Genomic DNA, 12,823 nt, shown 5'->3' on the forward strand with positions numbered 1-12,823 from the left:
CTCTCTCACCCTCCCTCTGTGTCTCTCTCCCCCCTCGTCTCTCTCTCCCTCCCTCCTTGTCTCTCTCTCCCTCCCTCTGTGTCTCTCTCCCTCCCTCCTTGTCTCTCTCTCTCAACCTCCCTCCTTGTCTCTCTCTCTCTCCCACCCTCTGTGTGTCTCTCTCTCTCCCTCCCTCCTTGTCTCTCTCTCTCCCTCCCTCCTCCTTGTCTCTCTCTCTCTCCCTCCCTCCTTGTCTCTCTCTCTCTCTCCCTCCCTCCTTGTCTCTCTCTCCCACCCTCTGTGTCTCTCTCTCTCCCTCCCTTCTTGTCTCTCTCTCTCCCTCCCTCCCTCCTTGTCTCTCTCTCTCCCTCCCTCCTTGTCTCTCTCTCTCCCTCCCAGGGCGACTGCTACACACCGAGGACAGATCATCTTCAAGGACGCTCTGGCCCAGCAGCTCTGCGAGCAGGGAGGTGAGGAACACACACACACACACACACACACTCACTATATCACACACACACACGTATGTGGAGACACAAACGAACACCCCTGCAGTGTCTCACGCACACGCACGCACGCACGCACACACACACACACACACACACACACACACATACACACACACACACACACACACACACACACACACACACACACACACACACACACACACACACACACACACAGTGCAACACAGCACTCAAACCATTCCGGGCCCTAATTATGCAGCCAAAAGCCAAAGAGATATTTGGATGTCCTATATTCCCAGCTTAATTTCGGCTTATGCTAAAACTCCACTTCTTCTTTCTGTCGGAGATTTATGCTTTTGGGTCCGCACTTCTTCCTACATCCACTTTCAACGACAGCATTAAGTATCTATTGACAGACAGCACCATGTCCCCACTCTACATGCTGTGGGGAGTGGGGGTTGTGGTAATTGCTTGTTAACAACCAGGAAGCCTTTTTACCGCACTCTTCCTTACACCACAACTTGTACTTTAATCGTGAGAGTGGAAAGAACTCCAGCAGGTCAATGGGACTGGTGGCTGTGTGAAGCTGGTGCACATTTAGCCCTAACATGTTTAATGTAAATATGTTATATATTATCCTCTGCCTGACACTTTTCTCCTGAGCAAAGTGGCTTCAGAGTGTTGCCTTCAGGGAAAGCTGTAAAGGTGTAGCGCAGCTCAGTGATGACGGAGAACTTAACTGCTTGACACAGTGTCTCCAGGCCCTCAGAAGACGACTACAGTCTTCTGTTGTTTGAGAGCAAAGTGAAAGTGAAAGAGAAAAGTGAGAAAAGGACATAGATAAGGAGAAGGGAAGGGCGGGGGAGAGAGGGAGCACAAGGGTCCACTCTCCTGTCTCACGGCCTGAGGGTTTACAACCCCCTCGACACATAACACACAAACATACACATGCACAGACATACACACACGTTGCTCCGGTCATCTCAGACCTCTATATCACACATCTGCTGTCAAACCGCAAGGTTTCAGCCGGTCAGTGGCAAAGCCCAGGAGCCTCTTCACGCATACAAACACACACACACGCACTCAAACACACACACACACACACACACACACACACACACACAGACACACACTTGTTAGCGGGTGGCGAAGAGTTTATGAGGCATAGCAGGAGAGATATGAGGAGGGAATGGGATGGATACAAAAGAGAAAGAGGGGCCGAAAACGACCAGATCTCGAGAATGAGAAAGTCCTTGAGGACCTAGTGGAAGAAAACAATGAGGAGACGTTGAGACGGGGTGAAGGGATGGGGGAGGGATGATGACAAATAAGGGGAGAGATACAGAGAGGCGGAGAGATAGACAGAGCAAGAGCGAAACGGGGAGAAACAGAGGGAGAGAGAGATAAAGGAGATATGGTTGAGTAGCGCTGGACACTAAATTGTCCGTCCGTGGCACTCGGGACAAATCCCGGCTCCTTCCAGGTGAAGGAGGGTCATGAAGATGGACAGATGGGAGGGTGCAAGATTGGGGATTTTAATGAGAAATGCTGAAGGTTGTAAATTCACAGGCTGGGCCGCCGCGGGGGGGGAGAGACAGGGTTATGGAGAGAGATGATCAAACACCTTTTTGTACGAGGATCAGGGGTAGCGGCGAAAGAGAGCACACGAACAACCTTGTGGGAGGCGATCTCTCTGTTATGGCACACGGCGAGCGTTTGAATAGCAGATAAAAGAGCGGGGAACACGCCCAGAGCAGCACAAGGAGGAGGTGGAGGAGGAGAAGGAGGAGGAGGAGAAGGAGAGTAGTGTGGTGGGACGGAGACAGGAGAGAAGGAGAGATGGAGGGATGGAGTGGCTGGAGTTAAATGACCGTACAGATGTGGGGTTTGCAGTCTCCCGGACTGGTCTCAGCTGAGCCAGGAAATGACATCACACAGTTCTGGTCCACTGGTACTGCTAAGTCCGTACTGTCCTTCCAAGACATACAATGAAATCAAATCACCAGACTGAGAAAGTGTACCGCAGTGTTTGACGAGATCTTTTTTTCTCTTTTTAATAAACACCTTAAGCCACACGCACAAAATCCTCCAAAATTAAAAAGCAAGCAATGCAGAAAGTGCATGTTGGCGTGTGTATTCTCGTGGTTAAAGTCCTCAGTTCCTCTATAAATTCATAGTTGACCTGGGAGTAAGCCAGAGCTGGCTTGGCACATTTCCCTTCCAGTGGGATCAAACAGGCCAGCTGAGTTGTTTTGAGGCAAGAGGGGAAGGGGAGACAGGACGCAGTCAGCTTCTAAGCTAAAGTTTTCCTCAAATCTGAGGCATTAGCATTCAAAGTAGAAGAAAAGATAGGGGCCGTCTCAAGCCACTTCAGAAGTCCAAGTGCTTAAGACTCTGGCTTTGAGCGAGTTGAAATGAAAGCTATCTGAGGGAGAGTTATGATCCTTGGAGCAGCGGAGAGGGATGGAAGCGAAGAAAAGAAGAGAGGGGAAGGAGAAGAAGGGGAAGAGAGTAAGAGAGGCTAACTGGAGTGGAAATCACATGTGATCAGCCGGGCTGCAGATTAGCGGGAGAGCTGGAGTAAAAAGGGGCAGGGCAGCGGGAGTACAAGCGGGGGGAAGGTGCAACCAGAGGAGACGAGGGCGCGAGGTCATCTGCGATGCATATCAGACACGAAAGGACGAGTGGGACTGTAAGAGCTCAGCAACCGGGAGAGCGAGGGAGAGTCGAACACTAGTAAACCTAACTGAAAATATGATGAAACGAGATACGGTTGTTTCCACCTTTTCATTGAATGTTTAAGGAAAGAGTTTACTGGCAACAGGTGTTTCTATAGTAAATAGTTATTATCTATTCTATGTTGTATTATTTGATATATTCTATTATGCTATTATGGTGTTTCTTAAAGCTTTTTCAGACAAAGAGATCTGCGTGTTTGCATTTCAGAATGAACTCTCCATTTGTATGATCGCATGTCTGTGTGAATTTTGTGTGTGGACAGTATGTAATATATGCATGTGTTTGTATAAGTCCACAAATGTATGTGTGCATACATAATGCATGCTCTCGTGAATACGTTTATGTGTGTGGTTATGTAAACATTTGTGTGTGCGTGTGTGTGTGTGTAAGAGGCATCCTCTGTCTGTCTGACTTTCTGTGTGGGGAGATGGCTCAGCGCTCCCCTATGTGAGGTGTATTTTGCAACACATTCTCATTCTCTCTCTCTCTCTCTCTCTCTCTCTCTCTCTCTCTCTCTCTCTATCTCCCTCTCCTTTCATCCCCTCTTCCTCTTTGATCTACACCTAGTTCGCCTCCATTATTTCTCCACAAACCAGCAAAGTGAAAAAAAAAAAGAAATCCACTTTCTTGACTTATGTATGCACTTGGAAGGCAGTGTGAACGGGGAGGGAGTGTGTGTGTGGGTGCGTCTCCGCGTGTGTATTGCTTGTGTAGCAGGGTTTAGCGATACGGGCACAATCTAACAGAAGGCGCGGCCAGGCGCAGTGGTTTATGGTTACTCTCCCCGGCTGCTGAATGGTTTGGACGGGCCCGCGTGTGGCAGCTCGGAGGTGCTTTGCAGCACCGCGCAGCAGAAATGCAAAATGCTCCCCGGGATTTAAACGGCTACAAATATAAGGACAGACATTTTGGCGGGTGAACCAGTAATCGCTCTGCTCCCCTACTGAGCGGCCACATTCAAAGTTATTGAGCCCTGATGAGGGGAGCCAGGAGAAGAGAGACAAGTGTGTGTGTGTGTGTGTGTGTGTATGTGTGTATGTGGGTCTGTTGTGTCATTACATGCATGTGTGTATACACGGGTGCATGAGTGTGTGTGTTTGCCTGCGTGTGCACGAGTGTGTGTGTGTGGTTGCCTTCATGTATGTGTCTGTGTGTGCGCGCACCTGTGTGTGTCTGTGCATGCATGTGTGTGTGTGTGCATGCATGTGTGTGTGTGTGTGCTTGCATGTGTGTGTTTGCCGAGTGTGTGTGTTTGTGCTAGTGTGTGTGTGTGGGCGCGCGGGCGACATTGTGTATGTGTGTGTGTGTGTGTTTGCATTTGTGCGTGGGTGTGTGTGTGCCTGAGTACACGTGTGTGTGCATGTGTGTGTGTAAATGGTGTGTGTGTCTGAAGGAGAGTGGTGGCAGAAGGCGGTCCATCAGCCCTATTTCCTGACAGGAGGGCCAGCCGCAGAACTCTGCCCCGCGTTGCCAGGTCCTCTCATTTCCAGCAAGGGGGATAAATCAGGTCTTTATGGGCCGGGGGAGAGTCCAGCACACCCCAGATGGATTATTAAAGGGACATATAACTCAGAGGGGCCACCGCTCACTGGGCCTTGGCTGATCACAGAGAGGGTGGGGGGCGATGAGGTCCACTGTCCAACCACACCACCCTCCCAGCCAGGCCCCAAGCCTGGCTCGCATGGCCGCGCGCCTGCCTGCCAGCCAGTCAGATGGGTCTCAAGAGGTTCACAGAGGAGACTTTCCTGGTCCCTATCCCCTCATTGTCAGGTTAAATAAACTTTCACGTTCACTTCTATTTAATTTGACCAACCTATAGCCTTCTCAAGAAGCCAGATTCCCTTTTCTCCTCCCTTGCATGTTCTCTATGTAGTCACCTCTTTCAATCTTATATCATGGTTGTTGTTGTTGTTTTTTTTACAATCAACAAAAGCAACAGTTGAACCAAAGCAACATTTGTGAGGGAATTAAGAGGGGGATTTTGTTGATTTTGTATCTGTGGAGAACAGCCTGTCTGGAGCTTGTCTCTCGTTGTAGGCCACCAGATATCTGCCAAGAAGATGCACAAAGTGAGGCGTCCTGCCATGTTGCTCAAAATTGGCGTGGCCGGCATGTTTTCAGACTCTTGGCTAGACATCGCAACGCTCTCCACTGTAACCGAGAGGGACATGTCTAGTCTTTCTTTCCTACTCTCTGATGCAACACATTGTTCACGTCCCTGTTTATTGATTTAGGAACGTAGGAAGGAAGGAATTACAGGGCAGGGTTTCAGAAGTCCTCTCTTTCGCTCTCACCTGCACAGCAGGATCCAGTGTCTACAGTGAACAAAGTGCCAGCGTTCTGAAATCCAGGAGACGCACGCACCCTATCATTTTGGTATTGCTCAAGAGGCAGAAAACAGTGAAACAATCCTAGCGTGTCCTAGTGAGACGGTAGTTGCAACCACCAATTACGGAGTAGAAGCTAAACTTCAAACACCCATCCCACATTGTTAACCAGAGTCAGTCAAGGAGACAGACAGACATAGAGAGAGAGAAAAAGAGGGAGAGAGAGAGAGGGAGAGCGAGACTGATAGAGTCGGATGGAGAGCGGGTAAGAGACTGCCAAAGAGAGAAAGCGACAGATAGAAGGAAAGAGAGCGTCCGAGAAATTGGAGGAGAGAGAGATGGCCAAAGAGATCGAAGCTTAGGCCTGGAAGATGGAGTGGAGAAGGAAAAAGGCTTTAGCTGAGTTATTTGTCCCATGTGATGTCTGGGTCTGCTTCTGCCAGAGAAAATGCTCACTTTAATTTTCCCTCCCCGCAACAATGTCTCCAGGACCTGGGTCATCCACAGCCATCTGGTGTGATGTTGTATGCTATTATGCAGCCACTACATCTTATTTATGCTACTGCGTGTATGTGTGTGTGTGTGTGTGTGTGTGTGTGTGTGTGTGTGTGTGTGTGTGTGGGTTGCTGTGTATTTGTGTGTTTGTTTGTGTGTCACTGTGTGTGTATGTATGTGTATGCACATGCATGCCCGTGTGTGTAAATACATGCCTGTGTGTATGTGTGTAAACATGCATGCCTGTTTGAATGTATGTGTACGTACTTGCATCCCAGTGTTTATGTATGTATATGTACATGCATGCCTGTGTTTATATATGTGTATGTATATGTGTGCTTGTGTTTACAAGCATGCCTGTTTGTATGTGTGTGTGTGTTTGTGTGTGTGTCTGTATTTGCCTGCCTGTGTGAATGTGTGTGTGTGCACATGCTTGCCTGTGTGAATGTGTTTGTATGTGCATGCATGCCTGTGTGTTTGTGTGTGTATGTGTGTGTGTACGTGCATTTAAACCCTGGCCAGGAAGATACAGGCATTAGTGGAGATGAGCTGCTAATAGAAGAGGCTGTAATTGAAGTCTTTAAGGACTCGCAGGAGGGAGGGGGGATTAATTTCAGTGAAAGGAGCGCCACAGTCTACTCCCCTGCGCTGCAAGGGGCTGCGGCACCCAGGGACGGGAAGACGAGGAGGGGTGTGTGGACGGAGAAGCAGGGAGATTGGAGAAGAAAGGAACAGAGGAGGCCAGACACGCAGGGTGATGAGCCGGGACGAAGGGAAGCTGTAAATGAGGCCTCTTCTGGGGGTATTGCAGGGATTATCCACTGCCAAAAAAATGAAAATTCTTCTGGGATCTTTCTCTCGCTAAATAGTCTCAGCAGAGGAGAAAAAAAAATCAAAAACCGGGAGAGATTTAGTGGAGTTTGTTTGAAAGAGAGACTGCCAAGAAAGCAAAAAGAGAGGAAAATGCTAACTGAGCATGTGCACTGTGTCTGTTGGAGTTGGTGAAGCGTCGTTGTTTGGACGGTGCTGGTGAACACCGGAAGACAGATGCAATATTTTATTAGAAGGGTGGCTTTGGAGCAGCAATACATTCTCCTGACTAGCCCATCTAGGCACACACACAAGTTCATAGTTCTGAAAGAGATAATCTGGGCAGGCTCAATGCCCGGCTGAGGACTGTTTGTTCCCTGAGCATGTTTTGCGTATGTCTGCCCGCAGTCAGAGTATTAGTGGGTTTGGAGGAGGAAATGCCAAGAGCAAGAGGGGCAGAGACAGAGACAGGAAAAGCCGTTTCTTCTAGTTTCAATGGACTTCAGCTTCCAGACAGAGATGCAGTATTGGCGCTGAACATCAGAAGCAGCAAGGAATGAATGTTTTCCTAAAATGCAAACTTAACCGTTTATGTAACAGATTTTTGAACCAGTTCAAGCCATTGACTTCACTTTTAAACCCATTTCCAATGCCAGGAAAAAGGAGAGGAGAATGATAGTACTATAGTACATTGCAATGACCACATTCATTTAGGAAGACTACAGGCATTTCATTCATTGTGCTGGTAGTTATCTTTTTTTTGTCATAGATTAGTAATCGATCATGAAAAAAATTGTCATCATGGGAAGACATGTTGTGTCTACATTTGCGACACTATTCTCATGTGAACCATGGCAAAACAAAGTTTTCATTGACATAGGATACAGTATATTTACGTTGATTTAGGATTTTACGATACTACTTCTCTTTTGAGTCCTCTCAAAATTGTGGAGCCATGAAGCATTCTGATGCACAAGCCCTATTGTATTGTTTATGACTTAAAGAAAATGTCCCCTCAAGCCAAGCCTTACACTAAATGGTGATTTTTAGCAGCAGGTTTTTTAAGTCAGATCATTAAAGTACCCAAGAGTTCAACTTTTTGGAATTAATCTTCTGTGTCTTATCGGTAGCCTTATCAGGTGGGGAGGCTCATCCTGGATAGAGTGCACAGTGAAAGATTATCCTTCACTTCAGCCTACCCAGGCAGCTGTCTTCACACATGCCCTAGTCGAGGCTGTGTCAAGCATACGATCAAAGCGGAGAGAAAGGGCAGCCCCTATCTCAATGAGGTCAATACAATTGCAGCGGGGTAAGAGTTATTAGAGTCATTAAAACCCAGGCCACCAAATGAGTTGGAGGACGATAATGTAAACGGCGAGCAAAGCAGCTTAAAGATCACATTGGTTCTCGGTTAATTAGCATAACCCCAACTGCTAAAGTTTTGATTAGTAATGTTTGATAAATTAAGTGCTACTCTATATAGGAGATTCTAGGGCTCAATAAGGTCGTCTTCCTAGGGGGGATGGATCAGTTAAGTTAAACCTCATGTGTTCTCTGCTTCAGGGGCACAGTGTGTGACCTGTGTGTCCAGGCTTCCTTTGACGTCCAACCCTATCATTTAAAACAAACAGACGTGTATCTACAGTGATCTATCAAACTGACTTGGCTCGAGGTAGTTCTTAACGTGTCACTATATGCCTGCTGCTCTAACCCCGATCCTAACCCTAACCCTAATCCTGATTCCTTTTCAGAAAGGTCACATGGTGTAGCCATCGACCAATCAACCAAAAAATGACTTGCGTTAAGTTTGAGGTACCTGTCTTCTTTTAAAGCAATTCCCGACTGAGGTAAATTTCAAAGAAGGGATACTTTGGTTTCATTAGGAAACACCTTTGATCCATTGTCGCTCTGACGCTGATTTCCCCTGCTGGCCAATCAGGGAGATGTGTGTATACGTGTGTGTGTGTTCCCCGGGAGAGACTGATGCTACAGTGTGTTGGTCTGGCAGCGGCCACAGATTAAGGTCCTGGCCAGAGCCCTCCGGGGAGGACGGCGGTTAATTGGCAGTGAACCGTTGAACGTGGGCCAGGAAAGGCCTTCATTACTGATATAAATGAACATCACAGTGGACACTATCTGGGGCCAGGGGGCTGCACCATAGGCACTAGACTCACAGGAAGTTGGTTGGACTTTAGAGATGATGGGAGCAGGAAGTGACTGTTTCGGCTGTCACTGGCCTGGAGTTACACTTGAAAGGACATGCTCTTACAAAGTGTGCGCTGTACAGCATGTGAAGGCTGAACATTGTTATTGCCGCTACTGGCAGTCGAATGTATTTAGTGTATGTTTTAATCAGAGCCCTACTGATGTCATTGCATTCAGGTTAACAATCATTACCTCATTTATTTGTATAGTTTTCACTCTTAGCTTTTGTTTTCACATATTTCCTGTTATTAGAAAATAACACTTGATCAACTGCTTGTTCATTCTGGGTTTCGCTTTCTTTTTCAGCCCCAACAGAATCCCCAATAAGACCAAGTCTCGGTAAGTGTTGTTCATTTTCTACATAAACATTTAAAATGTGAATCACGGATAGCTTTTATCCAATCAGAGATGATGTATGACTTTGAGCGTACCTGTGTGTGTGTGTGTGTGTGTGCGTGTACGTGTGCGTGTGTGTGCGTGTGTGCACAGCTGGCGTCGACGGGAACCACGCGGTGCTGCGGGACGACTTTGACTCCAACCTGGACGGAGAGCTGGACACCAGCATCTGGTAGATACCGAGAGCGACTCCCACCGCGATGACCCCGAGTCCCCGGTGTTTCACGGTGTGGGACCACTGAAACACACACACGACTCCTCGCTGTAGCCCCTGTGTTGTGTTGTCTCCCAGGACCGGCTGCAGCAGCTGTGAAGTGGGCGAGCACTGCGGGGTGCTCATGCACGGCCGAGCGGTGACCTTCTGCGAGCCCTTCGGAGAACGAGAGCTGGTAATGCCCCCCCCCGTCCCGTCCCGACCACAGCGAGACCGCCGCGCGGTACCCGCCCGTTTGAGCGTGCGACCGCCGACCGCTCACCTCAGCAGGGCTGCTCTCTGACCACAGCCCCCCACTTAGCGTTAGCGTAGCGCTTGTAGCCGTAATAACTCCTCGAGTCTCTCGTGTGTGCGGATTTCCGCAGCACATTTGTGTCAAAGCCGTTGATTGAATACCAGTATCAATTCTTAATTAAAATTGTGGGATTGTACTTCTTTAATTGTGATTTTGTGCGAAACGCACACGCACTCAGAGATTCATAAATAATGTATGTTTAAGGAAGAGCGTGATTTATCACCTGATTTGTCAACGGCCTGTTTTATTCTTAATGGGGCTGTGTTGGAATCGATTGTTTCATTCTGAGAGGTATATATAAAGATATAAAGAGCGCTAGGCAGCACTCTGTCAGTACTCCACCCACATGCACATTTCACCCACAACAGAATCATACACATGGATCACGGAAGCACGCACTTGTACCCAGAAATGCACAAACACACACACTTAAGCATACAACCATGCAGCAAAACAACTTTTTAGAAACCCTTGATATATTGAAATAACTGCATGGAATGATCATTTCCTTATGGATTATCAGAAGGTGAAATTTAATTCAAATTAAATTTAGGCTTAATCCCCCAAAACTGCTTGTATTGAACTGACTGCTACTCTGTCCTGTGCACCCAACAGAGCACTGTTCTCCTCAACACAACCACTGCTTCAGTGCTGCAGTTTGCCCTGGGTAAGTACATGAAACGGCAATCAATACATCTCAACCGCAATGAGCTCTATTGTGTACATCCTTTAAGCCAGGCATCGGGTTGTGTTCAGGGACACAAGCATTACATGTTAGGATGGCTCTCAGCACGACAAATGACCAAACAGCCATCAGTCACTTCAGGTATCCCCTCTCCTTCAACTGGTATACATATTTAATGGTGATCCTGAAAGACATCAAAAACACTCTTTAAAGCTGGGCTTTTCATGTCTGTTCCGTTTATTTTGTGAGGTCCCTAGAGTTCGTATTTGAGTATGTATTTCATTAAACCCTTTTGCTGTTGGTTCCCCTCTCTCCACAACTCTCTGTCTGACCGATCCCATGTGCAGCTTATTTATATGAAGGGTTGGAGGATTACTGGGGGACCACACAGCAGGAGACAATCCCCAGCTCCTATGCATTGTGCAGGGGGGGGTAGTAGTGAGAGGAGATCCAGGGATGGGGTTGTTATAGGGGCTAGTGCGATTCAGCCGTTTGGAACGTTTGACCTCACTACCTTCCCTTAATCCCATCGCAACCACTAAAAACTACAGGTGCAAACACAAACTAGCATTACAATACCCATGATGATTCCATACATATTCTTTCTCACACTCATAAATACAAAAATACAGCCACAAACAAACATACACACACACACACACACACATATAAAATACACACACACAAACACACACACACACACACACACACAAATACATTTACACACACACTAACACACATACACAAATACAGGCACACACTCAAACACACACACACACACACACACACACACACACACACACACACACTCACACTCACACAAGCAATATACAAACCCCTCCCCGCAAGAAATCTGTTACTGCTAAGGAACTGTGTGTGCTTTATGCGTACAGACACCCATAGGCCTGATCAACAACGATCAGGCCGTCTGTAAACCCCCAGTCATCTCAGGCCCCTCCTCACACCCTCACCGCAGCTGGCCGTCTACTGAGTGCTCTGGCCTGTTGAGCTGCTGAGCAGTTGCTTCTCCTGTAACACCATTTAGACAGCATTCTCCATACTGGCTGAAGACCACGGAGAGTTGGTGTTTATTTGTTTATGTGTGTGTGTGTGTGTGTGTGTGTGTGTGTGTGTGTGATGCTGACAGACACCCTCTTAAGCCTTCATCTGGTGCCTTCAAAGTGAGCTTAAAGTGGTGTTAATACACTCGGCTGGTAGAGACGACAGAAATTAACTCTGTGTGTTGACTTGCATTCACTTCATGTGTATGTATGTCTGTCTGTGCCTGTGTGTGTGTGTGTGTGTGTGTGTGTGTGTGTGTGTGTGTGTGTGTATTGTGCAGGCTCTGGCTCCTGCCGTTTCAGCTACTCAGACCCCAACATCGTGGTGTCCTACAGCCTCAGCGGCAGCAGAAATGACACAGATGAGTGGATCACCCTGGAGACCATCAGGTGCCTCCCAGCAGCTCCTTCTCTGTCTCCTTCTTTCTCAACCTCCTCTCCATTCAAAGCTCCCTTATCTCTTCACCTTCCTCTTTGTTTGTAACATTCTCTGTCCACCTTATGTCCATTCAAAGTTCCCTCATCTACTCATCTTCTTCTTGGTCCCACCTCTTCCAGTTTCTCCTCCCTGTAACACATTTCATCTTTTATCCTCAGCCCATGCCCCTGCCCTTGACCCAGGCACTGGCATTAGCTCTGGTCCCAGTTGGCCTCTGTGTGGCTGCCCACTTTGCCTAGAGATGGTTTGAAAACAGAGGACAAACGCCCCCTTAAAAAAGGCCAAAAGATCAATTCCATCCCTTCCCTTCTACGTCCCTCCTCCTCCGCCTATCATTCCTCCGAACCTCTCTCTGTACCGCCTCCCATCGACCATTCCTAACCACACTCCCCCCCCCCGCAGTTCACCCACCAACAGCAGCACCATGGTGCACCTGGTGCCCCTCCCCCACCGTTGCCGGGCCGACGGCGTGCGTCTCCGCTGGACCCAGGGGGCTCCGCGGGGGGGCGAGGGCTACGAGTCCTGCTGGGGGCTGGACAACGTGCTGCTGGTCAACGCCGCCCACCGCCCCCCTCTGCTGGAGGACAACCTGGACCCCCCCGACACGGCCAACTGGCTCTTCTTCCCCGGAGCCACCGTCAAGGTGCCCTGAACCAAACACACGCCCCCAACCCCCCCCACCTCGCTGACCTGGGTTTCATTCAC

The 12,823-nt window shown here is 48.3% G+C and overlaps 1 protein-coding gene across 1 annotated transcript in view; it reads left to right on the top strand.

Moving 5' to 3' along the window:
- Positions 1 to 12,823, top strand: part of reln (reelin) — a 104,082-nt gene that overhangs the window by 46,115 nt on the left and 45,144 nt on the right. The window contains 7 exon segments of the mRNA XM_079742684.1: positions 379 to 449; positions 9,335 to 9,367; positions 9,518 to 9,596; positions 9,717 to 9,813; positions 10,549 to 10,600; positions 11,961 to 12,069; positions 12,521 to 12,761. Coding sequence (XP_079598810.1) covers positions 379 to 449; positions 9,335 to 9,367; positions 9,518 to 9,596; positions 9,717 to 9,813; positions 10,549 to 10,600; positions 11,961 to 12,069; positions 12,521 to 12,761 — 682 coding nt within the window.

Source organism: Pollachius pollachius (genome assembly GCF_949987615.1).
Source record: "Pollachius pollachius genome assembly, chromosome: 9".
Taxonomy (NCBI): domain Eukaryota; kingdom Metazoa; phylum Chordata; class Actinopteri; order Gadiformes; family Gadidae; genus Pollachius; species Pollachius pollachius.